The following is a 24,690-nucleotide window of genomic DNA, read 5'->3' as shown; positions in this document are numbered from 1 at the left end:
GAAACTCGTGCGAAATTCGCCCTAGAATTTTGGGGGAAATACAGGATGAAGCACATTGCGGCTGAAATTTACAACGTAGATGAAACTGGGATCTACTATGATACACCGCCAAAGAAAATTTAGGCAATTCTAGGGCGGAAGGGCTCGGCCAAAACCCGAAAGACACAGAAGCACAGCGCCAGTATGACGGCGGTGCTTGCGGCTCGCGCCAGCGGTAATATTTGATGACTTTGTACTGGTCGCATCTTAATTTGCTCGAATATTTAACATCTTGTGATTTTTACAGGATTTCCCCCCCCCCCCCCCTATTTTGTTCATTGTACGCGCTATGCCGGGGGGGTAGAACTGAAGAAGAAGAGCTAAAGACATACCCCCCTGGACATGTATACGTCGTTCAAGAATGTGGCTGGATGGATCGTCATGTATGGGTAATATATGCAAAAGAACTCCTGAAATTTGAGATTGACGCACCCTTGTCCTTTTGCTAGATAATTTTGAGTGTCATATTTGAGACAACGTCAAACAAAAACATACTAATCAACCATTAATTAAATCGCGATTTGAGCACACCGCTGTAAAGCCCTTTATCTTGGCTTTCCAGAGAGCCCTCAAGCAAAGAAAACCATTCAGCCGTTTCGGAGAAATCGGCCGACCAAACATATATATCGGTCCGAGAAGGAGAAGTCGAAATTTTTGTTATTGGTGAGATTTGCCCCAAATCGTGCGAGGAATCCAGTGGTGGTCTCGGTTTTAGCTAATTCGCGCTCTAAATGTTCAGTTTTGCCACTTTTGTCTGGCCACTTCAGTGTAGCCAAGTGTAGTTTCTGAATTTTTTTCAGAAATTCATAAAGTCTAACAAAGGGGATGTAAGTATCATTTCGATTTACTGGTTACACCTCAAGTCAACCTGACGCCTGCTACAACAGCTTACAAGGAGGACACCTTCCGCTTCTTCGACGGGCCTCCGCTTCCGCTTGACTCCGTCTCCTGTCGCCCGCGACGGTCCTGGTTTTCCTTAGCAGCCAATGTCATAGCTACACGATGAACTAGACGTGCCTGTTTGGCCGCTTTAGCGTCCAGACCCTCCTGCATGCTCGGCTTCGCGTACAGAGTGTCGTCGCGGAACTCCTCCGGGACGTACGGCCTGATGTTGTGGTACATGTTTTCGCTCTTTTCTACGTTCGGCGGTGGAGGGGCTAACACCTCCACGTGGTCGCACATCATTTTCATCACTTTCTCCTTGGTAGTTAGCACGCCGTCAATTTTACGCCGAAGGTTCTTGACGACAGCCTCGTCGTCGGGCCCCTTCCGGCATGACACTACCCCCATCTCGGCCTCATCCATGGAGAATATCCGGAACTGTTGTATGCCCTCGAAGCGCTTGTACAATTCAGTGAGCACCTCCTTGTACGCCTTGAACTGGCCCGTGCCACGGGGGAAATGCACGGTCACCGAGTTGGATGCGGCGTTCTTCACTGCATCCACGACATGTTCCACTGTGTAGCAGTCCACGCTACCAATGTACTTCCTAATGTGCCCAAATCCACGATCACACGAGTTCTTGGTGTGGCCTTTGACGAAAAACTTGTAGTCGACGTGTTTTAGGCGGCCCATGTCGACTTGAGCAAGCAGAAATTTAATGACGTAGTTGTTTTTGTTCTGGCCCGAGCAGTTGTCTGCGTATACCGTCAACCGCGTCTTCCCCTCCACCAGCACCCTCGTTCTCAGGAAATGCTCCAGCATTGAGTTAATCTGGTCGCTTCCTTTGCCACTGACAGTTTCATCGTAGAGGCAGTTTGTCTGGGCGCCATCATTCTCGTAGAAAATGCCGAAGCAACTCACGGACAACAGCGAGCAAAAGTACCATTGCGAAGGAGTACTGGCAACACTGGGGACTGTTAGGTTTTGGGAGAAGTCCATGACGATAACTGCATGATCGTCGCTCGCTGCTGTCTTGTCTTTCTTGTACTCTCGGCTGGTTGCACAACGAAATGATACCAACATCTCCCGTTAAAAGTCAGCAGTAGATCTGATACTAATATCCCTTACCGCATTCTGCGCGCCGACTCCGTGTGTTTTCCCAGAGCTTCCGCTTTCTCAGCAGAAACCTCGTTGCGCATGTTGGCATGGTAGATAGAGCAGATATCACACACGTTGGTTCTTGGAGACCGAATGCGGATAGTCGGAAAATGCAATGTCAACAGCTTCCTCATGGTAGAACGAGCCGGCTCTCGCACTCGAAGCCGAATCTGCTCCACAAAAACGTGCATCTCATCGTAGATGGGTCCCAAGTGAAGTGCGCAGGCAACAGCGTGTACTTCTCGCTGCTGTAATATCGCTTCACAGTGCCGTCTTGTTTTCTCTGCATGCGGACACTCCCCTACTTCTTCTGCAAATTTCTTAAACCACTTGACGAGCCAGACAAGATCCACAGCTGATGCATTTTTGTTTAGCGTGTTCCCATGTGCCTTAACACCAATGTTGCCGTCGCGAACGTGCGCCTTGTACCGTTGAACAGTTAGAGGTACTACACCGTAGCATCGCGCAAACGTAGGTCGACACACCTTCCCCACAGACGGTAGGTAGTAGGCAAACTTATCACGTAGCCCGTAACCACGAGCTCGATCAACAGGAACAGTCATCAACACGCCTAGCAGTGTGTGGATGCTGATGGACCTCTCCGCTTTCGTCATCGTAGACAGCGAGCACAGCAACGACTCCACTTCCCTTGCCTTTCCCTCCAGGCAGCGGTTCTCGCACGTATCAGCTTCAAGAACGGCAGTGACTTGCTCTCGCAGACCAAGGTCCATCAAATAGATGCTAATGTCCTCCGTAACATTAGCATCAGCATCGTCGCCTCCACTCTCAGCGCTCTCAGCAGTCAGGGGTTCTTCGTCGTCACTGGATGTCTGCGAGTCAGGAGTAAAGTCCTCGTCCCCGCTGTCATCAAGCTCATCGCTGTCAATACTGCTGTCACCGTCCTCCAAACCCTCGCCATTGCTTTCATCGCTGCCAGCAGCGCCGGCACGAACGACAGGAGCAGGGTCCTGCGCACAAGAGGGTGGTAGGGCGTCGTTATGGGCAGCAGCGGCGTACGCAGCGAGATCTTCCATGGCACCGTTGAGACTGATACACCTCGCTCAAATTCTTGAAAAGTGAAAAGGGGCTCTAACTCAGCAATTCAGTTATGTCCGAAAAACGGTTGGTCAACTTCAGGCCCGTTTTTCTCGAAAACACCAAATGGTTGATTAGTAACCTTTTGTATGCCGTAGTCTCATTTCTGACGAGGGACAGAGGGTGGTTGCAGATGAAACGAGCGCCACGGTGGTGCTGCTCCCAGCGAACAGCACCGCAGTATGTCAGCCGTTTGACGTCGGTGTTGTGGGGCCGCTCAAGAAAAATTTGCGCGCCCTTTGGCACATTGAGCAGTCTTCGAAGAAGAAGGACAAGGAGGCGACGGACAAGAAGGGGGAGGACACGGTGACGGAAGGCAACGAGGAAGATAACAACAAGCAGAAGGGAAGGGCAGCACAAACAAGAATACCAAAAATAGCAAGAAAGGCAAGAAGGGCAAGGAAGATGATGAAGACAAAGAGACGGTCAAGGACGTGCGGCTGACGTTGATTAAGCGAACGATACCTGCTTGGGAGTTGATTTCAACAAAACCTGTTGTCAGGGCATTCGAGAAAGCCATCCCAATACCCGACGGTGCAGTTGTAACAACAATACAAACGCAGACACGTTTTTGCACATCGCACTGTTTTTTGCCTGTCATATTTTAACCTAAATCAGTAGAATTGGATTTTATAACCAATCAGATAGCTGCATTTGCCGATGGTGCGTTTTCATGTCGTTTGCTGCATGCTCGTAATTACCATACTAACTCCCTCCAACGCGTGGCGTCTTTCACCGTCGTTGTCTGTATTAGATTTAATTATACTGTAAGGCAAAGCTGTATTTTAAGGCCGCAGCTGTTATAAGCATAAGATACTATCTATTCGTGGCCAACCATAAACTGTATAATAAGGTCAGTACTGTTATAATGGAGCGTTATCGACTGTATATTTCTGGTCAATGCAAAAACATTATATAAGGGCGTTGTTGTCATACTTGAATGTTATATTTTGTATATTACAAGTCTATTTGTTCAATCCGATGTAAAACACTACGGTAAGGCCCCGCTGAAGTACAAAACTATTTGTAAACAGTATATTACAGGCCTATTGGGTCTCGCCAATATATTAACACATAGGTTTCGAACTGTAATCGCCCAAAAGGCGTAAGTGAATGTCGTAATATACGACATCAAGACATTACTTGGTATTTGTAAATACCATCTGTTTGATCTTTGGGGTAGGTAAATGAGTTTCCAGCGGGTTTTCCAACCAATGTCGTAGATAAGACCACATTGTGAGAGAGCGAGAGCCACCCAATGCTGTAACTAACCACCATTGCACCAAACCGATGGCGAGGCAGTGCCCTGTCAGTGCATTAATTTCATAAAACGCAAAGAAGTAGGTACATCAGTTCACGTTTATTTCTTTTCAATCACACGAAGCTAACCACTCATTAATTGAAACGCAGGCAAGAATTACACAGTGCAGCCTTCATTCTCGTCGTCACCACCGTTTCCATCGTCACTGTCTTCGTCGCGACTACGAAGCTGAAGCTCCTCTCGTGTTTTCTTTCTATGTCCAGCTTCCTTGCCGGGCCGGTGCAGTACAGCTCGCTTCACCAAGCGAGGTGGTATTGACTGGCTGGCGTCGAAGTCATCATGCCAGATTTCAAAACTAGTCTTGGCGACACCGTTGTACTCACGCCAAATCCGATTACATAGCCAGCACTTCGCGCTGTCGACAGAACAGCGTTCGCAAAAGTATGTCGTTTCGTACGACTTTTTCTTGTCTGTCCGCAAAAAAGCACATACTTTGCAGGATCGTTGACGTCACTTCTGGACGCAGCTGATGGTAACCCAGTCCTCATACTGCTGGACTGCATGAGTAAAGCGGACTCATCGAGGCGTCACCTTTTCTCGAAGCAAAGCACCCTTGCTGTCAATACTGCCGTTGTCATAGCCACCTCCCTGTGTCTTTAGGATACGAAGTGTCAACTGACGTACAAGCGGAGCACCAAACTTGAGGCCAGCCTTGCGAAGGCGATCAAACTCATCAACAAGATGATTGTATAGCCAGGTAACCCATGCGCTGCGACGGCGACCGCGACCTGGCAATACCTTTAAGCTGACACGCTTCCTGCCGTCTTGTCGTCTTGATGACAGCGTCGTAGATCCTCCCTTCGCGTCCAGCAGTATTGCCTTCTTTCTCCACCAATCCATGGTCTTAGCAATGTTTGAGTTCCTTGTCCACGAGTTAAAAATCTCCGGGAACTCGTCCACTGCAGCAGCAAAAACACCCTTGCGTCCGTCCTCTCCACGCTGACACATCTGATCGTCAATCCATCGTGCCACCTTTTGACGCTTGAAAATCGCCGTAGTTGCTGGACGACTCCGTGCGTGTGGTGGCTTATCGACGTCGGTGGCACTTGCGTCACGTTTCTTCGCATCTGTAGACGAAGACGTAGACGAACGGGGAGAACCACTGTGCGCCACTGAAGCTTGCCTTGTTCCGATTCACATCGTGGACAGAGTACACACTGTCCATATCCTTCCTTTCCAACAGGGGTCCCGCAAAAAGGATGCATGTTGGCGGCACAAACTGGACAAACGTGCACACTGCCAACCATGTCACCACATCCACCACAGGGAGCTGAAGCATGCGACGAGTTCATCAGTCTTGCGTGGTTGGTGCGAAGCTATACGAGTTTTCTTGTGATGTAGCTTCAGTGAAAACGACGATAGAAATGGCAGAGAGCGTAAGACTGCTGAATAGATTTTGGAGTGACTATACAAAAAATCAATCAAAAGTTGACCGTCCCTCTTAAGTACGAGCTGGAGTATTTACAGTCAAGCGGTATACGGGTGCCAATTTACGGGACAAACCAAGGGACATGACGAACACGCTTCACCAATGAAAAGGGACAACCGGCACCCGATTTACAACTACTGAGGGGATTGAACTCACAGTGAGGTGATTGTTAGGGCAATCATTAACCACCACACCAGTGAGTAAGCCCAATAATGAAGGTCATATTATGATTTGTCGTGAGATTATTTTTCAATGTCAGGATCTCTTTCGCACATAAATTAATCTATATGACATCCGATGAGATTATATAGCGTGTGAGATTATTTTCCAATAGAGATTAATTACGGTGACCACTGTACTCGTTTACGTGCACAGCTCAGACCGACTACGAAGGTGTTGTTGAAGTCCTTTGTCTTCTTCAACTGCCGGGCTGAGAACGAACCTACACTGGAGCATATATCGGAGTGGGTTAGGCAAAACTCGCTTACAAACCACGAATAGGGAGAAATATGGCTAAGTTTCGAAGCTTTGTTTGTCTGAGGCTCGGGCTGGAATGATAACGTCACAACTCAAGGGCACTCTTCGTTCGTGCAGACTCATGTATTCTTAGATCCACTCTGCTCAATCGTTTTAGACAGACAGACAGACTTGTTCTCACTTAGTGCATAATCTTCAGAAACTTGGACCAAGCTTTCAAACGGGGAAAGCTGTTATGCATGCGGATGATGCAGCTACAATGTTCGAACAAGTCGAGCGTTGGAGAACTCATCCCCCAATGCAAAATGAGTTTTGTGGGGTTGCAAGTTGCAACTCTATATTTGGTGCTTGCACGCTGGAAACGACACTCCGTTTTGAGTTTGCCACTCCGCGTGACGGTTATTCATACATACATACACAAACACACACGGGCAAGGCAATAACATGTATCCAATAAGCCGCACCACTAATGCCTCATCGCCCAGTGCAGCGGAAAGAACCCCACAATCATCTCGTTCTTTATCCTTGCGGTGAAAATGCCAACGATCCCTACCACACAGCCATTGTTGTCTCCACACAGTCGACGAATTTCCGCAGCGTCCAGTGTGTCTTCATTTTTCTCCTCTTCGACGAAGTACGTGACTCGAATAGACATTGTGGTCCACGACCGGTGACTGAAGATTTGAGTACCTCGTTCAAGCTCTAGACCATGCATTGCCGCGTTCCTTGAGTCCGCCATTTGTTGACTCGAGATCAGATGGCTGCGTTGGCTTGAAGTGAGATTAGGAACCTTTCTACTAAACCCGTTCACAAGTTTCTCCACGACATCCAATACATCACCCTCGGGCTGCTGTCGGCCCAAGAAGAGTTGAGTGAGGTAAAGATCGCGCCACTCCATGAGATACTGCACTTGTTGTCGCAGCTGGTTTACATCCAGTGCGATGTTGAACACCTTGGATTCGTGGTCCTGGTACGCCTGGTGGTCGAGTATCTGACTCACGCTCAATCGGCACGGACGTTTGCGCAAGCTGTTGGACACGACTGGGGTGTTGGCGGACAAGGTTCCCGACCGATAGGGTCGTTCGACGCCTTGGAGGCTTGTCTGTTATCTTGCCCTGAGGTCCAGGTGTGTTATGTGTGTGTGTGTGTGGGGGGGTATCGCGCAGATCCGGATGACTTGTCGTATAGAGCGAAAGTTTATTAATGAGAGACAAATGTACCGACCTGAACGCTGCCTCAGCAGCACTACTACCAGCATCTGGCCCCTCACGCCTCGGGAGCTTCCTGACCAACCATCGTGGTGCTCGTAATACTGGATCTTCATAATCAGCCCGCATCCTCTTCCTTGCCGCGTAAACCGAGTCCATCGTTATCGACACGAGCGAGCTGATTCGACCAACCTGATCTACAGGGGGGTAGTTTATTCAAAGAGGCCGTGTTTGCATCACAATTTTACCGAATAGACCGTGTTTGCAGTACGAGTCGTTCATTGGATGAAATGCGGCACGGCGGTTGCTGCCTCTTCATTCTCTTTTCCTTTGTTGGCCTTGGTTGCCACTCAATAACTTCTCTTTAGCTCAGTATATTTTTTTAATATAATACCGTATTACCTGTGTAGTATCCGACACCCTTCTGACTTTTGGGTTCGGCCCCCTTAAAAATGATAATTCACAATCCCTGTGGAAAAGCAGACGTTTTGCTGAAAACCACCGAATTAGCACTCGCGAATGCTGCCATTATATTCAGAAGGGGGGGGGTTACCCAGAGAACCCTCCCAGCGCGGGGAACGATTCGAACAAAGTCCAACACTTGCATTAGACGCTTACTTCTCCTCTAGTCATCATACCTACTACGCCTTCTTCATCAGCAACCTCACCAACATCAGAATCAAGGAGCTGCAAACGATCTAGTTCCTAAGCAAGAGCATTAGACGAGGCCTCGAACATTGGGTCGACAGGTGGCACGGTAAGTATGCCGTTAAACCCGTTCGAGATCGTCGAAGCGGACAGCCCCTCCCACGCACTGGCAACCGAGTCAACCACATCATTCCTGAACGGCGCCTTGACCTCGCCGCTGCTGCTCTCCCTCTCCGCCAGCTTGGTCATCAGCCAGCTTACCCAGCGCTGCCGCAGACGCTGCTTCAGCGGGCGGTTCCAAGCAATGTCCGCCGGCTGGCAGACGCCTGTGTGCCCTGCTGGTACCTCCAGCAAGTGGATGTTGAGGTCGTGAGCGCGGTTGCGGACCTCCGGCGTCCAATGTGCAGAGACGTCGTCGAGGAGTAGAAGGACAGGCTGTTCTGAATGCTGACGTCCACCGAAATGATACTCCAGCCAAATGAGAGTCAGTGACGTGTTCCACCAACCCGTGCTATTAACGTAGATCTGGACGCCATGTCTGTCCTGGAGGCTCTCGGTCTGCTTCCAAAGATGCTTGCCGAAGCTGTGTCTTAGCTCCGTGTTATCGGCTTGCGTCGCTGTGACCTTGGATGGGCGGCCCTTCAGTATCAAAAACGGCGTCCGCTTCTCGCCGAAAGAGGACCCAAGCAGCATGCACGTCATCCTCTCCTTGTCCTTGCCACATGTACGAACCCACACCGTTCGTGCGCCGCGCTTGTTGAGCGTCGTGCGCGGCACGTAATCGAAGACAACGGGCGTTTGATCGGCGTTGTAGGCGACATCAACGCCTAGGCGGTGCATGAATGCGCGCATCCTGGTACTAAAGCAAGAACAACAGCCTCGCCGTCTGCGGGACTCTTCTGTCCTTGGCGCGTACGCGTACGGAACCGCAGCGCATGGCGGCGCACGAATCCAGCCCGCCAAGCCCATGTACCGGAGAAAACACCGCGCGATATACCAGCTGCTGACGCATACTCCTGGGCCTTGAGCTGGAGCATTAGAGCCGAAACTGGCGCCCCATCGGCGCGGTAGGAGTTGACCTAGCGAAGAATCTGAGACTCCGTCTCAGACGACAGCCCAGTGGCACTTCCTGCAAGTCTGAGCTTGCGCAGTACGCTGGACGAGCTGCTCTTCCCGGCCTTCTCGATGGTATCGCGGCGTTTCCGCCACAGGTAGATGCTCTTGCGCTTAGTCTCGAGCGAGGAGCCTTTGGCCTCAGGGTAGAACTTGGTGAGTGCAGAGGACACTCCGTGAGAATCAGAATGGTGAATGACATGGAGTCGAAACTCATACGTCGGCGTAGAGCGCTTGTACTGCCGAGCGCGGCGGCCTCCATCTTCACTTGCTCGTGCGCGGCCCATGAAGAGTTGGGAAATGACTGAGCTTTAGTGGTCTGGTGCCTAACTTTTATTGATCCTTGGCCACCAATTTTTGGAATGACAACGATCCGGTGGCGTCGAAATTGCAGTCATCGGATTGGCTAATATGGCTTGTCAGATATAACATTCTATCGGATACTACACAGGTTATACGGTAGTATCAACTTGGCAGCTGTTTCTAACTAGGATTAGAAACCAGATCTGTTTACCAAAAGTGGGTACTTACCCTTACCTACAATAATGTGTCCAGTGCTCTACTTTCACGCGCAACGATGTATAACGGACCAGGTCGCGCAGGTCGATGTGATGACGTCGATGAAGGCTCTCATGGGCGAACTTCGCATTTAGATTACATGCAGTTGCAAAGCGACAAGAGCTTTCAATTTTATGCAGTGACTTCTTCATAGGCAGCTTGTGGTGGTGACCAAAAGTCATTTATCGAGGCTTCAAGCAGAAAGGAAATGCGTGATCAAATCGCACGTGTAGAACAAAAAACTGCCTTCCTGGCCTGTTCCGGCATGAAGTTTGGCCTGTTCGCGCTGAAATAATATGCTCGAGGGGCCCCAAACTACGTCGTTCGCGCTCCGCAAGAACTGGATTTGCATGCCCATGTGATGAAGCAAGAGCTATTGGTACTGGGTCATGACTGTCCAGATTCCTACCAGACTTTGACATCGTGGCCGGTCCGATGACGAGGAGGAGCATCGCCTGCCCGCATCATACTTGCCGCGTGTTTGCGCTGCATTTAGTAGCCACTCAACGTCAGGATCTGATCATTCGGGATGATTTACGGAAACATCGGTCCGACAGGGAGACATAGTGGGTCGTGCCAGGTACGACGAGTGAGAAAGTATGAGGGGCCGCTAGCAAGGATCCTTCCCCCCCCTCGCCAACCATTTCGTCAATTTCTCGTCTCTGCAGTCGGTTGTGTCCTTCACCACTTGCCAGCTCACTTTGCTCAGCGTCGCTACTGGCTCCCCGCTTCAACCCATTTTGGATCTCGCCTCGACGATTGCAGCACACTGCGTGCGCCTCGTTGGCTTTTCAAGCATGAATATTTCCGAGCTGGCGTGGGCTTCCTCGGAGGCGTCCAGCTCACAGCTACGTGGAGCCGGCGGCCGCAGCCCTAACGCCACCGAAGCTCCAGTGCAGGTTCAAGCTGCGTTGCCAACTTTCACTCTGGCCAAGCCACCCAAACACCCAGCGACGAACTCGACGAAGAAGGGTCCATCGGCCACAACGACAGACTACGCGGTGGTGCCGGACAAGGATCGCAAACGACCCAACCGCCTCAGTGCGACCCAGAAGCAATTTCGTCGCGACAACGAGGCCTACGAGTCGCGCGTGCTCAACCTCACGCTTGATATCAACCATCTTCGACAGGAAATACTACACTTGATGAGTTGTCGCGACCTCCAGGTCACACGCCTACTTCTAGAGCGTGAGGAAAGGGAGAGCAACGCGCTGAGGGTAGCAGACAGCATCTTGTTCGGCGTAGAAGAAGGACGTGGTGTACCTTCGCTGTGTACATCGTCGCCAACGTACAACGGATGCAGCTTCTCGGGTACTCTTCTGGGCCAAACAGGCTCCGTACCCCCGCTGGGTGTCTACGAGTTCACGCTGCTGCTTGACAAGCCCACTTGCCACCATTCGTCGGGAGTGTCGACTGCTACGCAAGTGCTCTCGTTCGTCGAGGAAGACACAGGAACTGATACTGACGAGGCTGCGGATATTCGCCGGATGTGCGGTGAGCCCGGTGGATGCGTGATCGAATCTGTCGGAGATTTGGCGGGTCGACTTTCGCGCGAAGTGCTCATCTCCATGTTTCCCCCCCTTGCTCGTGACAGAATGCTTATGGCTAGGCTAGTTGGACTGAGTATTACGTGCTCGGCGCGCTTGCTCTTGTTCTTCGACTCTCGCCAGCGGCTAGTTCGACAGATCGCGCAGACCGATATTTTCGAGGTGCTTAACGCAGTGCAGCAGGCTCGACCAGCAGAGTTGGCTACCATCCTGGGCAGAGATGCCAGATCATAACTCCAGTCTACACGAGTTATCGGCATTCTTCCTATGTGTCTTGCTTATCTTCATCTGCTGGAGATACGTAATACAATTTTGAGCGTTTGGTGGTCGCCGAGAGTCTCATGATCCATGACGGCAATTAGTTTTACGCTGGTCTTGAGCATGAAGCTGCCATCCCAGCATCTTGGACGCGGACATGTACGAGCAACGTTCTCTCCGATTATGGATACTCCTAAAGGAGTCGAAGTACATGCAATGAGCTTTCGACGATGTATCGGGCCAGGATAATCTTCATCATAGAGTAACAAACAGTGCAACGAAGGAAACATCAGCAACAAGCTCGCACACCGCTGTTACGCTTTGTACTCTTACCAGAATGAGATACTTGAATGTAAAACGAGCACGAGTACATGTAGTTCCTAAAAGGAACATGGAGGGCTCAAGACCCCGGAACCGTAAATGGGTCAGAGGGGGAGGGGGAGATTCGTCACTGTGTTGCAGCACTCAAGATAAAGCCGAGCACGACACAGTCTGTTTATCACAGCATTGGAACACAACAGAACTGTTCGTGCAGAAAACATAAAAAGCAACAATCTTTGTTCCGACCAGCCAATCCATGTTGTGTTTGTCTTGCGTTGACCTCCGCTTGCTAAGAAGGCATCGAGGTCACTGCGATCTTCATCGATTACAGAGCCGCGAGCCAAATCCTGCAGACTTCGTCTGCAGTCATAATAGCGCTGTGACTAACGCCAAGATCTTGGGCATGTTATCAGTTCCAGAAACACTAATCGGCCTTGACGCAAGCACGAACACTGTGGAATCCGTCACCTGTTCTTCGCCCTTGGAGCTCAAATTTTTGTTACTTTTTGCCAACAAGCATCCGTGAGGCCTCCGTTCACTCATCTCAAGCCACTGCTCATGAGACGGGTAGATAGCTTCATCCAAGACCCACCAGTCGGCACAATGGTATCACCCTGCAAGAACCGCAAGGTATCATGCAGACATATTATAGTCCACAAACCGCATTGGATTCATTCATTCGTGCCACTCTGAAGACGCTCAAAAGACATTACTGATGACCGCGAATCGAGAGTGAAGTCGGGAAATACACAGCAGCACAAACCTGTCCGTGTCGCACTTGAGCACTTGGTAATACCAAGTTGAATGCATTTGCCTTCGTCAGCAACAATGTTTGATCCAGGTTCTATTTCGTATTTGGGGGCGATTTTGTGCCGGGAAGTTGGAGCGAGTCACAGCTCCTGTTTAGCACACGACCAGAAAATCAAAAGCAAGCAATATTGGAGCGAATTTCAAGTCCTGCTGAGTTCACGGCCAGAAAATCATCATCACGCAATCCCTGTGGTGCAGCTCAAATGCCTTTGAGGCTCAAAGCGAGGTCAGGGCATTGAATCAGAGATCATTCCATCGGTATAGAGCATAGAGGAGAATGGCAGTTCACACACGTGGTATCTCGCCTCGTTCATTCACACGGCAAGTGTACGAAGTAAACAACAAATCCCCCGCTTGCTCATTTTGAGCTAGCCGTTCGAACGCTCCACTCTTTTCAGATTCCGCCGTGAATCCGATTCGGATGCGAGCAAGTGCAGCCATGACTAAAGCTCAGTGCGTTGGCGTACTAGCGGCACATACGACACCCCCATGAGCTCACGCTTCGTGAACGACTCCTCGTCCGTGCGTTGAATCTCCAGCAACACCTGACTCGCTCCTTGCTCCCCCACCGGCACAACCAGTCGTCCTCCTACGGCCAATTGCTCCATCAGAGCCTTCGGTGGCTCCGTGGCCGCAGCCCCCACATGAATGAAGTGGAAAGGGGCTTGATTTGGCAGCCCCGTCCATCCATCAGCACCTATACAAACAGCAAACCATTAGCCACCTCATCAAAAAACCAAACTACAAAAAAGTATCCGACGTACGCTCCACGGAGACGATGCCCCTGTGCACCAAGCCCCCATCAGCTCTTTCAATGTTCTTCTTCGCCAATTGCGCTAGTTGGGGGATACGTTCAATGCCAAATACACGTCCATTGTCCTCATCAGCGAGATGGCCTAGACACGCCGTGAGATATCCAGATCCGGCGCCAACATCCAGCACCTTCGGGTGCTCGACGTTGTGGATGGCTACAGCTGCCAGTTCCAATGCATATGCGTGCATATGAGGTGCCGAGATGGTCTGTTCGTAGCCGAGGCGCTGGGGGGCGTCCTGGTAGGCCTGCGCGGGCGACACGGAGTCTTGGTCATTCGCAGCCACGTACTGAGCGCGGTCTGTGGCCTTCATGGCGCGGATCACGCGCGGCGACTGTACAATTCCCGCGCGAGCCAAATTGTCCACCAGCCCGTCGTTCGACAACGCACTGCACCGCCACGCCATGGCCAGCAGCAGCGTCAGGAGTAGAGTCTCGGTGGTCGACAGCCTCCGCTTCTTCTTCAAGTTCAAATTGGTCCCGATTGTGATATATGAACGTTGATCTGGACTTTTTGGAATTTGGTCTACCGAATTGTATCATTGGACGTCATTCAAGAGCTACGTCGGACTGGACCAGCATGGGCAAGAACAAACTGAAGCAACAGCTCAAGCGCCAGCAACGCGATGTTTTGGGTGTAGCATCGACGGCATCTTCGAGTGCTGGGGCCGGGAATTCGCGGTCTAACAAGAAGCAGAAGACCCAGAAATCCGCTGGAGACGGCGAGACCGAAGTGGAGATCGACACTTTGGGCTTCGGCGACGCGTTCTCGGCTGGTTTAGCCTTCGAGCAGTTGGAATCGTACGACGGAGCATTGGCAGCATTCCAGAGGGCGGTCGAGTGCCAACCAAAGCATTTGGGGGCTCTCACCCACCTCGCGGACGTTTATTCGGCTGCAGGGCAGTTGGACGATGCTCTAAAATGCTACGAGCAGGCCAGTGAGCTGGAAGACGGCAAGAAGGACGCCTCGGTATGGTTTCGACTGGGTTTGACCCATGCAGCTTTGGAGCAACAGGTCCAGGCTACGAAGGCCTACAAGAAGTCGATGGAAATCAATGCTGAAGCATTGGAGACCGTGAAAGGCGTCAATGACGAGGACGTCGCGGAGCTCAAGAAAGCGTACGGGGTGACGCTCGCAGCACTTGCTGAAGCTTTTGGAGAGATGGGGGATCTGGACTCGGCCGTGGAGGTGTTTGAGGACGCGGCAGCCACGTTCCCAGAGAACGGGAACCTGCATTATAATTTGGCCAACATGCGCATGGCGAGGAGTGGAAGCACTGGTGACGATGCGTTTGATGCGGAAGTGGCCCGTTGCTTGGAGCGAGCGATTGAGCTGAGTCCAGATACGCGCGACTTCGTTGAAGACTTAGCTGCATACTTGCAGCAGCACGATGAGCAGCCGGATCGAGTTCGTGTTCTGAAGGCGAAGGCGGGAGAACTGCAATCTGCTGAGCCTACTGCTGAAGATGAAGGCGAGCAAGAGGAAAAGGGAGGAAGCAGTGGCAGCGAGGAAGAGGAGGAAGCCGATAGCGAAGAGGAGAGCGACGAAGACGAGGAGGAGGAGGAATAACTGTGAACACAATAGATTATGAAAATAATACGAAGCGGCCCACACGGTCAAACAGCGTCGGGCTTTATCTCGTCATCGTCGTCCAAGGCTGCGTACTTGAGACGGCGCAGCGTCCAGGTGCGCTGGAGTGTGAGCACCTCTAGTATAGGCTTCTTGCGTTTGAACGCGCTCAACCAATCTGCCGCAAGGTCGCTCACTGCACTCGCAGGGGTAGCAGCTCCGTCTTGATCCGCAGGTCTTACAACCAATGCTTTGGCTTCACGTCGAAGTTCCTTGAAACTCTTTGCCTTGTACATTTGCGTCCAGCGGTTAGCTATAACCTTGAGGTCTATGTCTTGAGTCAATCCCGATACCAGGTTTGATTCGACGCCGCTGCTCTCCAATTCTAACACCAGCGTCTGGGCAGCTTGGTAATCCTCGTCCGCACCGTCAAAACGCGAGAGCAAGCTGCGCAGGTCACCACGTAGAACGTGTGCCTCAATCGCCTCGCATGACTTCAGCGGCGCAAACTTGACAGCAAGGTCGCAGGCACGCAATGCGTGCTGTATAGACGTAACGTCGTGCTCGGACTTGACTACGCGCCGCGCGAGCGTCGAACACAGGTGCAGTCCGGTGCGCACATGCTCCGGCACCTGCGGCTGTGGAGATAAAGCTGTCGGTTTGATGCTTGCAGGACGGTGCTCACCACCGTCGCTGCTGCTAACTTCTCTGGTATCTGCGAGCTCGTCACCTCTGTCCAACTTATTATTCTCGGTGGTCGACGGTCGCCACGCCACCATGGAAAACGCCCACGAGGAGGCCGAGTACACGACCGCGAGCTGCACCAAATACGCGATCACCAAACCTGCCAGCACGAACGTATACGCTCGATGCCTCGACTTCTCTTTCCGTAGCCTCCTCCTCGTCTCTGGGTGAGCTGGAGTGTCGATGCCACATCCAAACCTCTTGCGAAAGGCTGCATCTGCCTGTCGATAGCGTTTCTCCCACTGACGCTTGTCCGCGCTGGATGTCCACCACCTCGAATCGTCCAGCTCTTCCTCCTGTTCTTCACTCTCTGCTGTAGCGTCCCCCTCTTCTCCCTGATACTCCTCAAAGAGCTCCTCAACACTTGCGTCTTCTTCACTCCCTTCTTCGTCCTCCTCCTCTTCTGATGGCGCGTAGTCACTCTCCAAGTCTTCTTCTGTGTCTGCGAACGTCATGAGGCGGAATGTTGTGAAAATGCCTCGCTCTAGCGGCATAGGAGCCTCAATTAGGGCTTCTTCGTTGATTGGGGACTGGAATTGCCGTATCCGATCCGCCACCAGCTGCTCGAGCTTGAGATCTAGTGAGGAGCCGATGGCTGCGGGTTTGCGGCGGCGCCAGGCTTCTCCTCTGCTGGGCAAGTGTCCTCTGCGACGTCGAGCGGCCGAGGTCGTTGTGGGCACCGACAGCATCACTGATCGTCCGTTGCGAACGTTTGATGCGTTTCTCGAGTGGGTACCCGGTACCTGCTGAGACATGTGAGTACTGTTATACTAAAAATAGTATGTACGACTGATAAACATAGACCAATCATATTGATTTCAAATATATTTACCGTTCCTTGATTGTATGGAATATTGAGTCTTATATATTGCAATTGTAGGCACAATATCACGGTTCGCTTTTACCGCTGCCAGCGGCCGTTGGTTCATTTCACAATTTCTTCTAGAAGCGGCAGGTAGCGAGTGGGCCAGCGACTGAGACGCGATGACACGTGGCAACCAGCGCGATACGGACCGGGCGGTGCGTGCTGGCGGATTACCGCTGCCTTGAAAGACTGGGAACTCATTGAGAACTGCCGTCCGCTCCCTTTTTTTATTGCTATGACACAGCGTGCCCAGGCGCGCCAGGCCAAGAACGCCAAGAGCGCACCACAGGGCAACCCGCTGGCTAAACGTGAGGCCGACGCCAAGGCACTCCAGGATAAGATCGCTCGTAAGGCGGCCATGAAGGCGGAGGGCGGCGACGCCAATGCCAACGGCGGCAAGAACGGCAAGAGCGGCAAACAGGCCAAGAAGAAATAGACACTGGATCAGCCAGTTGGAGCCCACCCATTGGCAGGTCAAGCTGGGAACCGGTGAGATCACATTAGAAAGGGGCTCGGTATCGGAAGCGCAGCGAGGTCTGCACGAGCTGAAGAGGATGGCAGATGTGTAAGAACCAGAAGGGGAGGAATGAAACGTATTTTTACTCAATCATGGCTCGAAAGTCCGCGAGGTTGATGCGGCCGTCATGGTCGGCGTCTGCGCACGAGATGAGCACGTCCAGATCTTCCTCCGTGAGAGCTCCGTAGCCCAGACGCTCGAACACGTAGCGCAGCATCTCGCGCGAGATGAAGCCCGTTTCTTCCGGGTCGTACGCCTTGAAGGCCTCCGCCACTGGGTCGAAGTCTTTGACTTCATTGGGCAGTAGCAGTGCGTGCAGGTACTCCTCCGTGAGCTCGCCCTCTTCGCTGAGCAGCAGTCGCACGTCTTTCAAGCTCATATTGTCGTAAAAGATGCCAAGTCTGGAGCGTAGGTTGTCCAGCGTCACGCGGCCCTTCTTTTCGGTGTCCAGGAACTGGAACGCCATGCGGATCTGCTCGGGCGTCACCAGCACCCCACCAAATTCCTGTATAGCAGTACAGCAACTCATGAGTCTTCAGTACTGGAATGGTAAGTATTGCAGTGGACCCCGACGCACATTCTGAGGCACGTCGCTGGCTGGAGTGTCCATTTGTGACCCGCGTTGTGACATGCTTCTGCTGATACTCATCTTCCTGGCCGACGTGGGTGGCGACGACATTCCTGCCTGCATATTTACTGGTCTGTTACCAATCTGCAGCCAAGACTGCTACATGAAGCACACTATTTTTGCTAGCATGAATGGTGTGGCCACTATTTGCAGCACTAGGTTGTCACTATTGTGAATTCAGGACAATTGATCGAGACAATGGACCCGGCGGCGTACGACGAGGGCGCGTACAGAGCGGAGCTGCTGCGCAAGATGCGAGCGAGCGAGACCATCGTGTACCAGGCGGTCTTTGCGCCGGAGAACGTGGCTGGCGGCCAGACCGTGCTGGTGGCTGCGACGAGCTCGGGGTTGATCCACGTCTACCAACTCGGACAGGTCATGACGCCCGGCTACTGGGACCAAGTGGGGCGTGGAGAGTGCGGGCAGTTATCCTAATTAGGAGTGGCATTAGGTACTTTTGTTCTGATTTGAGTATCCGATGCAGGTCGACTGCTTTCCCAGGACCAAACCTGTCATTCCAGGCCCACCCGACGCAGATTTACTCGCTACGATTCGCTGGCGATGACGCGAATCCTTTGCTGATTAGGTGTGTGGGCAAATGAGAAGTGTAGTTATTTCCTGCTCACAAAATATCAATACTGATTGTGGACAGTGGAGGAGACCAGGACTTCCGAGTGTGGAACTGGAAAGACATTCTGGCGGCGGCGGAGAACCCTGCAGCTGCCAAGAAGCTGAAGCCAGTGCATGTGGACCACTTGAAGCGGCGTACTCTGGGCTTCCGAGGAGCGTTGCTACCAGCGACGGAGGTGAATGATGTGGCGGTGAGCAAGACGACTGGGCACTTGTTCTTGGCGGGCGGAGACAGCGTGGCGCACGAGTGGGACGTGACTACGCAGCAGTTCACGCGGCAATTTGAGGGTCATGAGGACTATCTGCATGCTGTGCGTCATCTGCAACATTCACAGGAGCTCGTGACGGGGTCGGAGGACGGCACGCTGGGTATCTGGGATGTGCGTCAGGAAAAGAAGGTGGAGTTTCTGCGTCCTCAGCCTGCAGCAGCACAATCGTCGTCGTCGCTTTCGCAGTCACTCTGGGTTGGCGCCGTAGCGCACGACGAATCCGAGATGTGGCTTGCTTGTGGTGGTGGCAAGAAGCGATCTCCGGGCGGGCGATCTCATCAGACTCAAACCGGCGGGGGCTTCCTAGGAATGTGGCATCTACCATCGCGTGTGCCAGTGCACTACACCGAGACGACGAGCGATGTCCACGATGTCGTGTTCCACCACATGGAGCTGCTCAGTGTGGGCAATGATGCCAGTCTCAAGAAGTGGAATCGCAGCTCGGGCCAACTGCTTGCGGCTGCTCGATCGACGCTACCGTCCTGCCATTTTTGCGTGGTGGATCACGCTACTGATGTCATCGCTGTGGGCGGTAACGCACCCGCCATCGACATTTACACGATGCCCGGTGTTGTTAGCTTTTCGCTAGTGGTCGAGGACGAAGCGAGTTCTCGAGCTCTTCCGTAAATTGAGCTCTCGTAAACGCTCATGTACGTATTCTAAGTTCACTTTTGCTCTATTTGACGACGCGTGTTTACAGCTCGTATTTCTTGATGCTGCGCTTCAGCAACTCGTTTGTAGTGAACATGATGGCAATCGATGGCACCACCTTGATGAAATTCGGGGTGAGACCCTTGTACAAACCACGGACGCCCTCCTCTCGGACGATCGTGCGTAGACCGCCAAGCGTGCTCGTGTATTCCGTCGCATCTCCGCGCATAGCACTAAGCTGGAACCGACGGCGGAGGATGTCCATCGGATAAGCTGCCGTCTGGCCGCAGGCTCCAGCGAGGGCGCCGCACGCCAGCAGATACATGGCATCTGGCTCGCCGTTCTCGTTGCGAGGCACGGTCGCTCGAAGCGTCTCGAACACGGTGAAGTTCAGTCCCACATACGGTGCAATGCCCCACATCGTGGGCAGCACACCACGGTAGACGCCACGCAGACCTTCAGTACGCACCACAGTCGACAGCACGTTGAAAATGCCGGTGTGCGCAGTGTTGGCCAGTCCTCCCTGTACTGTCAAGCGAGCACGAGCCGCGTCCAGCGGGTATGTGATGCCGACCGACACGATACCAGCGATGGCGCCACCAAAAAGCTTCTGTAGCGAGCTGAGCGTCTCGGTGCCGTCGGAGATCAAGAGCAGCTTGAGCTTCTCGAAGGCGGCGAACTGGATGGCCACGTACGGGAACACGCGCACGCAGTTGGCACCATTGCCCTTGAAGTAGCCGCGCAAGCCTTCCTCCGCGTGGATCTGCCGCAATGACTGTCCGATGGTGCGGTACTTGACTGGAGAGGAACCGGCCGCTGCGTCACCCTTCTTGATGTAGTCCTGCACCTGCAGCAGGATTTTCAGTCGCTCCAATGGCGCCACTGCCGTGCGAGACGCGCAGCCAGCGACTGCAGAGCGTGCAAATACAGAATTGGCTCAGAAACGGATCACAAGGCGTGGAGGAGATCAATAGAGCCACGCACTGCCACCGCATACGAGGTTCTGCACATCTTTCTTGTCCATTGCGGCGGACACGAGGCGAGTTGGCGAGTGGTGACGTCGCTGCCATTGTAAAACGGCTGAACGAGATCAGATAGTAGCACCGCATCTCGAAGGCTACTCGATTTGAAAATTAAACACATTCAGAGTTTCTATCACATGTCTCAACATATAGAACAAGTAATGAAGTTTATCTAATCCAAGAGGTTGTATGTGCACATAAACATGCGCATTCAACTTCAGATTTTCGGCGGGGCAGCAGTGAGCAACGAAGTGTCGAGTGCTTATGGGCAACACGGCCGAGTATTTGTGAATCCATTCATTCAGAGTCACATGCAACTTGTCTCGATACGCTTTGTGCGCCTCTGCTCAGCTCCACCCTACAGCCTGTTCGTCTAGATCTTGCTCTTGAGCTGCGAGATGAGGAGGCCCGCAGCGAACGCGATGACGACCGTGCCGATCGAGTACACCTGGCACTTGGGCGGCACGGGGCAGCCGTGGTAGACCGAAGCGTAGCCGCACGCTGGGCGCACGGGGATGATCGCCTGCAACTTCTGCTTGAGGTCCTTAGCAGCCTTGCCCGGCTGCGCCACCTTGTGGCCACACTCAATGAAAGCGCCCTCGATAGCCTCCACCGTCTTCAGGATGTGATCCAGGCGACGCGTGCTCGGGCCCATGTGGCCAATGCGGAAGTACTCCGTCTTGATGGCCTTGTGCAAACCGCCTGCGAGCGACACGCCACGCTTCACAACCTTGGGCAGGAAGTCGGCCGCGCCCACTCCGGCAGGGTAGCGCACACATGTCAGCGTGTTGGCACCGCAGTCGTCCGCAGTCACCAGCGAGCAACCCAGCGTCTTCATGGCCTCCTTCACGGCGTTGCCAATAAGCGTGTGTTCCTTGAAGCGCTGCTCCATGCCGCCGTTCTCCAGCAGGATGTCCAGCGCCACGTTCAAGGCGAACAAGTGGTTCACCGACGGTGTGGCAAAGTAGCTTGGCTGACGAGCCTCGTAGTTCTTCATGATCGGCAACCAGTTGCGCCAGTCCACATAGTACTTGACAGTCGACGTGTTCTTCTCAAAGAGCTGCAGCGCGCGCGGGCGAATGACCAGCAGGCTGAGGCCAGCCGGCACGCCAATGCACTTTTGCGAGCCCGTGAGCACAACATCGAGGTCCCACTGCTTCATGCGAGTCTCCTCGCCACCTGTGGCGCACACACCATCCACCACAACCACAGCTTCAGGCTGGATGCGACGGATAGCCGCCGCAAACTCCTTCACATGGGCGCGCACTCCCGTCGAGGTGTCCACGTGCGTGATCGTCACCACCTTGAAGCTCACACCGCTGTTCAACACCTTCTCGAGCTCCGCCACCGAAGGCTGCGAGCCGATCTGTCAATAACACGAAGATAAAAAGCCCATCAGTATCCCAAAACGTAAAAGAAAAAGCCTCCCTCTATACCTTGCCACGGATGTGGGTGGTCTTGGCGCCGTAGCGCTCAAGACACTCAGCAAGGTTGTCTCCGAAGTAACCTGCACAGTCCTGTGAGCTGCAAAGCCTCCAGCTTCTTATGTACCAGTTGGCAGCGCACCGTTGTTCACGATGAGCACGTTGTCGCCTTTGTTCACGAGGTTGGCGCCCACCATGTCCCAGCCGAGCGTGCCCGAGCCCGCCACCACGAGCGGCTGGCCGTCCGGGGCCAGAAATACCTTGCGCATCTTCTCGAGGCACTGGCCGAACACGTCGATGACGGTCTTGTCCACGTGGGAGATGCCCTCCATGGCGAAGGGCTCGAGCACGCGCGGCTCGAACTCAATCGGGCCCGGGTTCATGCACAGCACCGTCTTGGTCATGCTGGCAACGGAGAATGTGATTAGGGTAGAGTGGACGAAGTGGGAGGGAAGTGGGCCTTACGTTGCTTGGTTACTCTGTCTTGCGCCGTCGATCTGCGAGTGATCGGATCGAGTCGACTTCAAATAAGAGATCGCTGGAATGCGATTCAGAATTGAATTGCACCTATCAAATGGCATACAACTTCCTGGTAGTTTGCAAAACCACCATGCACGCGCTTCGCCTGGCCTTCTGGCGGAAGCCTCTGCGCCTCGAGTCGTCCTCGCACTCCGTCCAAGACGCCGCTCCCGAGATGCCGCGCACCTTGGGGCTCTTCGACCTTGTCATGGTGGGCATTGGGGGCACCGTGGGCTCCGGCGTCTTCGCCACCGCGGGGCTCATCGCCAGCAGCTACGCGGGCCCCGCCGCCACGTTGTCGTGGCTCTTGGCGGGCGTGGGCTGTCTGCTCAGCGGCCTGAGCTTCATGGAGCTAGCGTGTCTCATCCCCAGCGCTGGAAGCACCTACGCGTACGCCTACCACGCGCTGGGGGAGCTTCCGGCCCTAATAGCGGGCTTCCTACTCACGCTGGAGTACGGCGTGTCCAGCGCCGGCGGAGCGCGCGCCTGGAGCGACAAATTGACGCAGTGGATGCAGTCCCAATTAGGAGTGCAAGGTCCCAGCTGGATGAAGCCCGAGCACTCGTCGGTGGATCTTTATGCGGGTCTTCTAATGGCTGGCAGCACTGCAATTGTACTTTGCGGCATGCAGGCGGGGAAAATTGTGGTGAATGTCGTGACCATGACAAAAATCACAGTTGTGATTTTCATTATTGTGGTGGGGCTGGCGAACTTTGACACTAATAAGATCGACCCGTTTGTGCCGGAGCAAAGTGTCGTGGAGGTGAATGGCAAGGATAGTGTCGCGTTCGGCTGGCCGGGCGTGTTACTCGGGGCGAGTGCCAGTTTCTACGGGTATATTGGCTATGACGAGGTTTGCTGCTTGGCGGGGGAGGCCAAAGACCCGGCGAGGAATATCCCGCGGGCGGTGGTGTGCACCATCATCGGAGCCGCGACGCTGAGCATTTTAGCCACGTTTGCGCTCGTTGGCATGCAGAAGTACACGGATATTGATGCCGAGGAGTCGTACGGAAACGCGTTCAGTAGTGTGGGAATGGACTGGGCGGCGTCCTTTGTGGCGTCGGGGGAGGTGCTGACCATGCCGATCACGTCGTTCATTGGGTTCATGGCGCAACCGCGCGTGCAGTACGCGATGGCCAAGGATGGCTTGCTGCCGGCTGCATTTGCGCAAGTCGACGCGAATGGGAACCCCTTCCGTGGCACGTTGCTGTGTGGCATTGGAGTGACGGTGCTGGCAGTGTTTGTGCCGTTCCATATACTCTGGAACTTCATTTCACTCGGCATTTTGGTGGCGTTCAACCTCACCAACAGTTCGCTGCTTTTCGTTCGCGCGTCGAGTAAAGCCCAGGAAGGCGAGTCAGAGGGGTCACCATCGGCGCAGTCGCAGGGTGCGCTGATTGCTGGATATCTTGTGACGTCCTTCCTGGCGGCGTTCCACTGGCAGAAGGGGGTGGTTGCCAGCGTCCCGCTCTCCGCTACGACCGATATCTCGATTTTTGACAGCTACATGCGGACAGTAGGACCGTTTGTTGCTGCGTTATTCACTGTTGTGGTTATTGCGCTTATGTTTGCACTGAGCGACGCTGAAAGGAAGCAAGCTAGTGCCTCAGCTGCCTCAAAGGCGAAGGCCCAAGCGAAAGGTGGAGCTGTGGAGATTGTTCTGTCGTCCAAGAAGCAGAAAGATCCATCGGACAGTGGCCAAGCAGGTTGTCACCATCGAAACCGCTCATTAGATCGAGACGATGATGAGAATGCCATTGAGGATGCAGACCATGAAGCTACACGGTTGGAGAAGCCCTCTGAATCAACGTCTCGCATTGAAAAGGGTCACTCGTCTTCACATGGGGGTACGGTGGCTAGCAGCGAAAGCGACGACGAGAAGCTTGAATCGTCCAGCAGCAGCCACGACGAAGATGAGACTGAGAACGAGACTTCTACCTTCCGAGCACCATTCGTTCCATTCACTCCGTGTGTGGCCATCTTCTTCAACTGGTTCCTGTTCGCCCAAATGGACGGCTCGAGTGTGCTGCTTATCCTGATGTGGCTGCTACTCGCTGTGGCTGTCTACTTCGGCTACAGCCGCCACCACAGCCTCGCTTTCCAGCAGACCCAGTACCACCAACTGGCGCAGCACTAAAGCAAGGCACACGAGATCCAAGCTGAACGTTGGCTCCAC

General features: G+C 53.3%; 10 protein-coding genes across 10 annotated transcripts; 5 read left to right on the top strand and 5 right to left on the bottom strand.

Annotated features, from left to right (window-relative positions):
* Positions 1–10,725: 10,725 nt before the first annotated feature.
* On the top strand, positions 10,726–11,709 carry KRP23_4299 (uncharacterized protein; the record flags this gene model as incomplete). Its single annotated transcript, XM_067889239.1, has 1 exon — positions 10,726–11,709. One exon carries the CDS (start codon positions 10,726–10,728, stop codon positions 11,707–11,709), a length of 984 nt encoding a protein of 327 aa, XP_067748417.1.
* Positions 11,710–13,307: 1,598 nt separating this feature from the next.
* Positions 13,308–14,082, bottom strand: KRP23_4298 (Protein-L-isoaspartate(D-aspartate) O-methyltransferase; the record flags this gene model as incomplete). The annotated part of the gene is made up of 2 exons (XM_067889238.1): positions 13,308–13,561; positions 13,629–14,082. The coding sequence occupies 2 exons, from the start codon at positions 14,080–14,082 to the stop codon at positions 13,308–13,310; spliced, it is 708 nt and encodes a 235-aa protein (XP_067748416.1).
* A 173-nt stretch (positions 14,083–14,255) lies between these two features.
* On the top strand, positions 14,256–15,245 carry KRP23_4297 (uncharacterized protein; the record flags this gene model as incomplete). The annotated part of the gene is made up of 1 exon (XM_067889237.1): positions 14,256–15,245. The coding sequence occupies one exon, from the start codon at positions 14,256–14,258 to the stop codon at positions 15,243–15,245; it is 990 nt and encodes a 329-aa protein (XP_067748415.1).
* A 47-nt stretch (positions 15,246–15,292) lies between these two features.
* KRP23_4296 (uncharacterized protein) lies at positions 15,293–16,678 on the bottom strand (the record flags this gene model as incomplete). The annotated part of the gene is made up of 1 exon (XM_067889236.1): positions 15,293–16,678. One exon carries the CDS (start codon positions 16,676–16,678, stop codon positions 15,293–15,295), a length of 1,386 nt encoding a protein of 461 aa, XP_067748414.1.
* A 295-nt stretch (positions 16,679–16,973) lies between these two features.
* Positions 16,974–17,290, top strand: KRP23_4295 (uncharacterized protein; the record flags this gene model as incomplete). The annotated part of the gene is made up of 2 exons (XM_067889235.1): positions 16,974–17,009; positions 17,099–17,290. 2 exons carry the CDS (start codon positions 16,974–16,976, stop codon positions 17,288–17,290), a joined length of 228 nt encoding a protein of 75 aa, XP_067748413.1.
* Positions 17,291–17,453: 163 nt separating this feature from the next.
* Positions 17,454–18,050, bottom strand: KRP23_4294 (Calmodulin-like protein 11; the record flags this gene model as incomplete). The annotated part of the gene is made up of 2 exons (XM_067889234.1): positions 17,454–17,876; positions 17,949–18,050. The coding sequence occupies 2 exons, from the start codon at positions 18,048–18,050 to the stop codon at positions 17,454–17,456; spliced, it is 525 nt and encodes a 174-aa protein (XP_067748412.1).
* Positions 18,051–18,197: 147 nt separating this feature from the next.
* On the top strand, positions 18,198–19,525 carry KRP23_4293 (THO complex subunit 6; the record flags this gene model as incomplete). Its single annotated transcript, XM_067889233.1, has 3 exons — positions 18,198–18,415; positions 18,484–18,585; positions 18,652–19,525. 3 exons carry the CDS (start codon positions 18,198–18,200, stop codon positions 19,523–19,525), a joined length of 1,194 nt encoding a protein of 397 aa, XP_067748411.1.
* A 67-nt stretch (positions 19,526–19,592) lies between these two features.
* KRP23_4292 (Mitochondrial adenine nucleotide transporter ADNT1) lies at positions 19,593–20,573 on the bottom strand (the record flags this gene model as incomplete). The annotated part of the gene is made up of 2 exons (XM_067889232.1): positions 19,593–20,458; positions 20,534–20,573. 2 exons carry the CDS (start codon positions 20,571–20,573, stop codon positions 19,593–19,595), a joined length of 906 nt encoding a protein of 301 aa, XP_067748410.1.
* A 371-nt stretch (positions 20,574–20,944) lies between these two features.
* Positions 20,945–22,576, bottom strand: KRP23_4291 (Alanine--glyoxylate aminotransferase 1; the record flags this gene model as incomplete). Its single annotated transcript, XM_067889229.1, has 4 exons — positions 20,945–21,937; positions 22,008–22,078; positions 22,138–22,400; positions 22,461–22,576. The coding sequence occupies 4 exons, from the start codon at positions 22,574–22,576 to the stop codon at positions 20,945–20,947; spliced, it is 1,443 nt and encodes a 480-aa protein (XP_067748409.1).
* A 113-nt stretch (positions 22,577–22,689) lies between these two features.
* On the top strand, positions 22,690–24,651 carry KRP23_4290 (Methylthioribose transporter; the record flags this gene model as incomplete). The annotated part of the gene is made up of 1 exon (XM_067889228.1): positions 22,690–24,651. The coding sequence occupies one exon, from the start codon at positions 22,690–22,692 to the stop codon at positions 24,649–24,651; it is 1,962 nt and encodes a 653-aa protein (XP_067748408.1).
* Between the last annotated feature and the right edge of the window lie 39 nt (positions 24,652–24,690).

Source organism: Phytophthora ramorum (assembly GCF_020800215.1).
Source record: "Phytophthora ramorum isolate Pr-102 chromosome Unknown Phyram_PR-102_s0003, whole genome shotgun sequence".
Taxonomy (NCBI): Eukaryota; Oomycota; class Peronosporomycetes; order Peronosporales; family Peronosporaceae; genus Phytophthora; species Phytophthora ramorum.
Note: the sequence above shows the minus strand (reverse complement) of the source record. Positions and strands in the feature narration are given on the sequence as shown.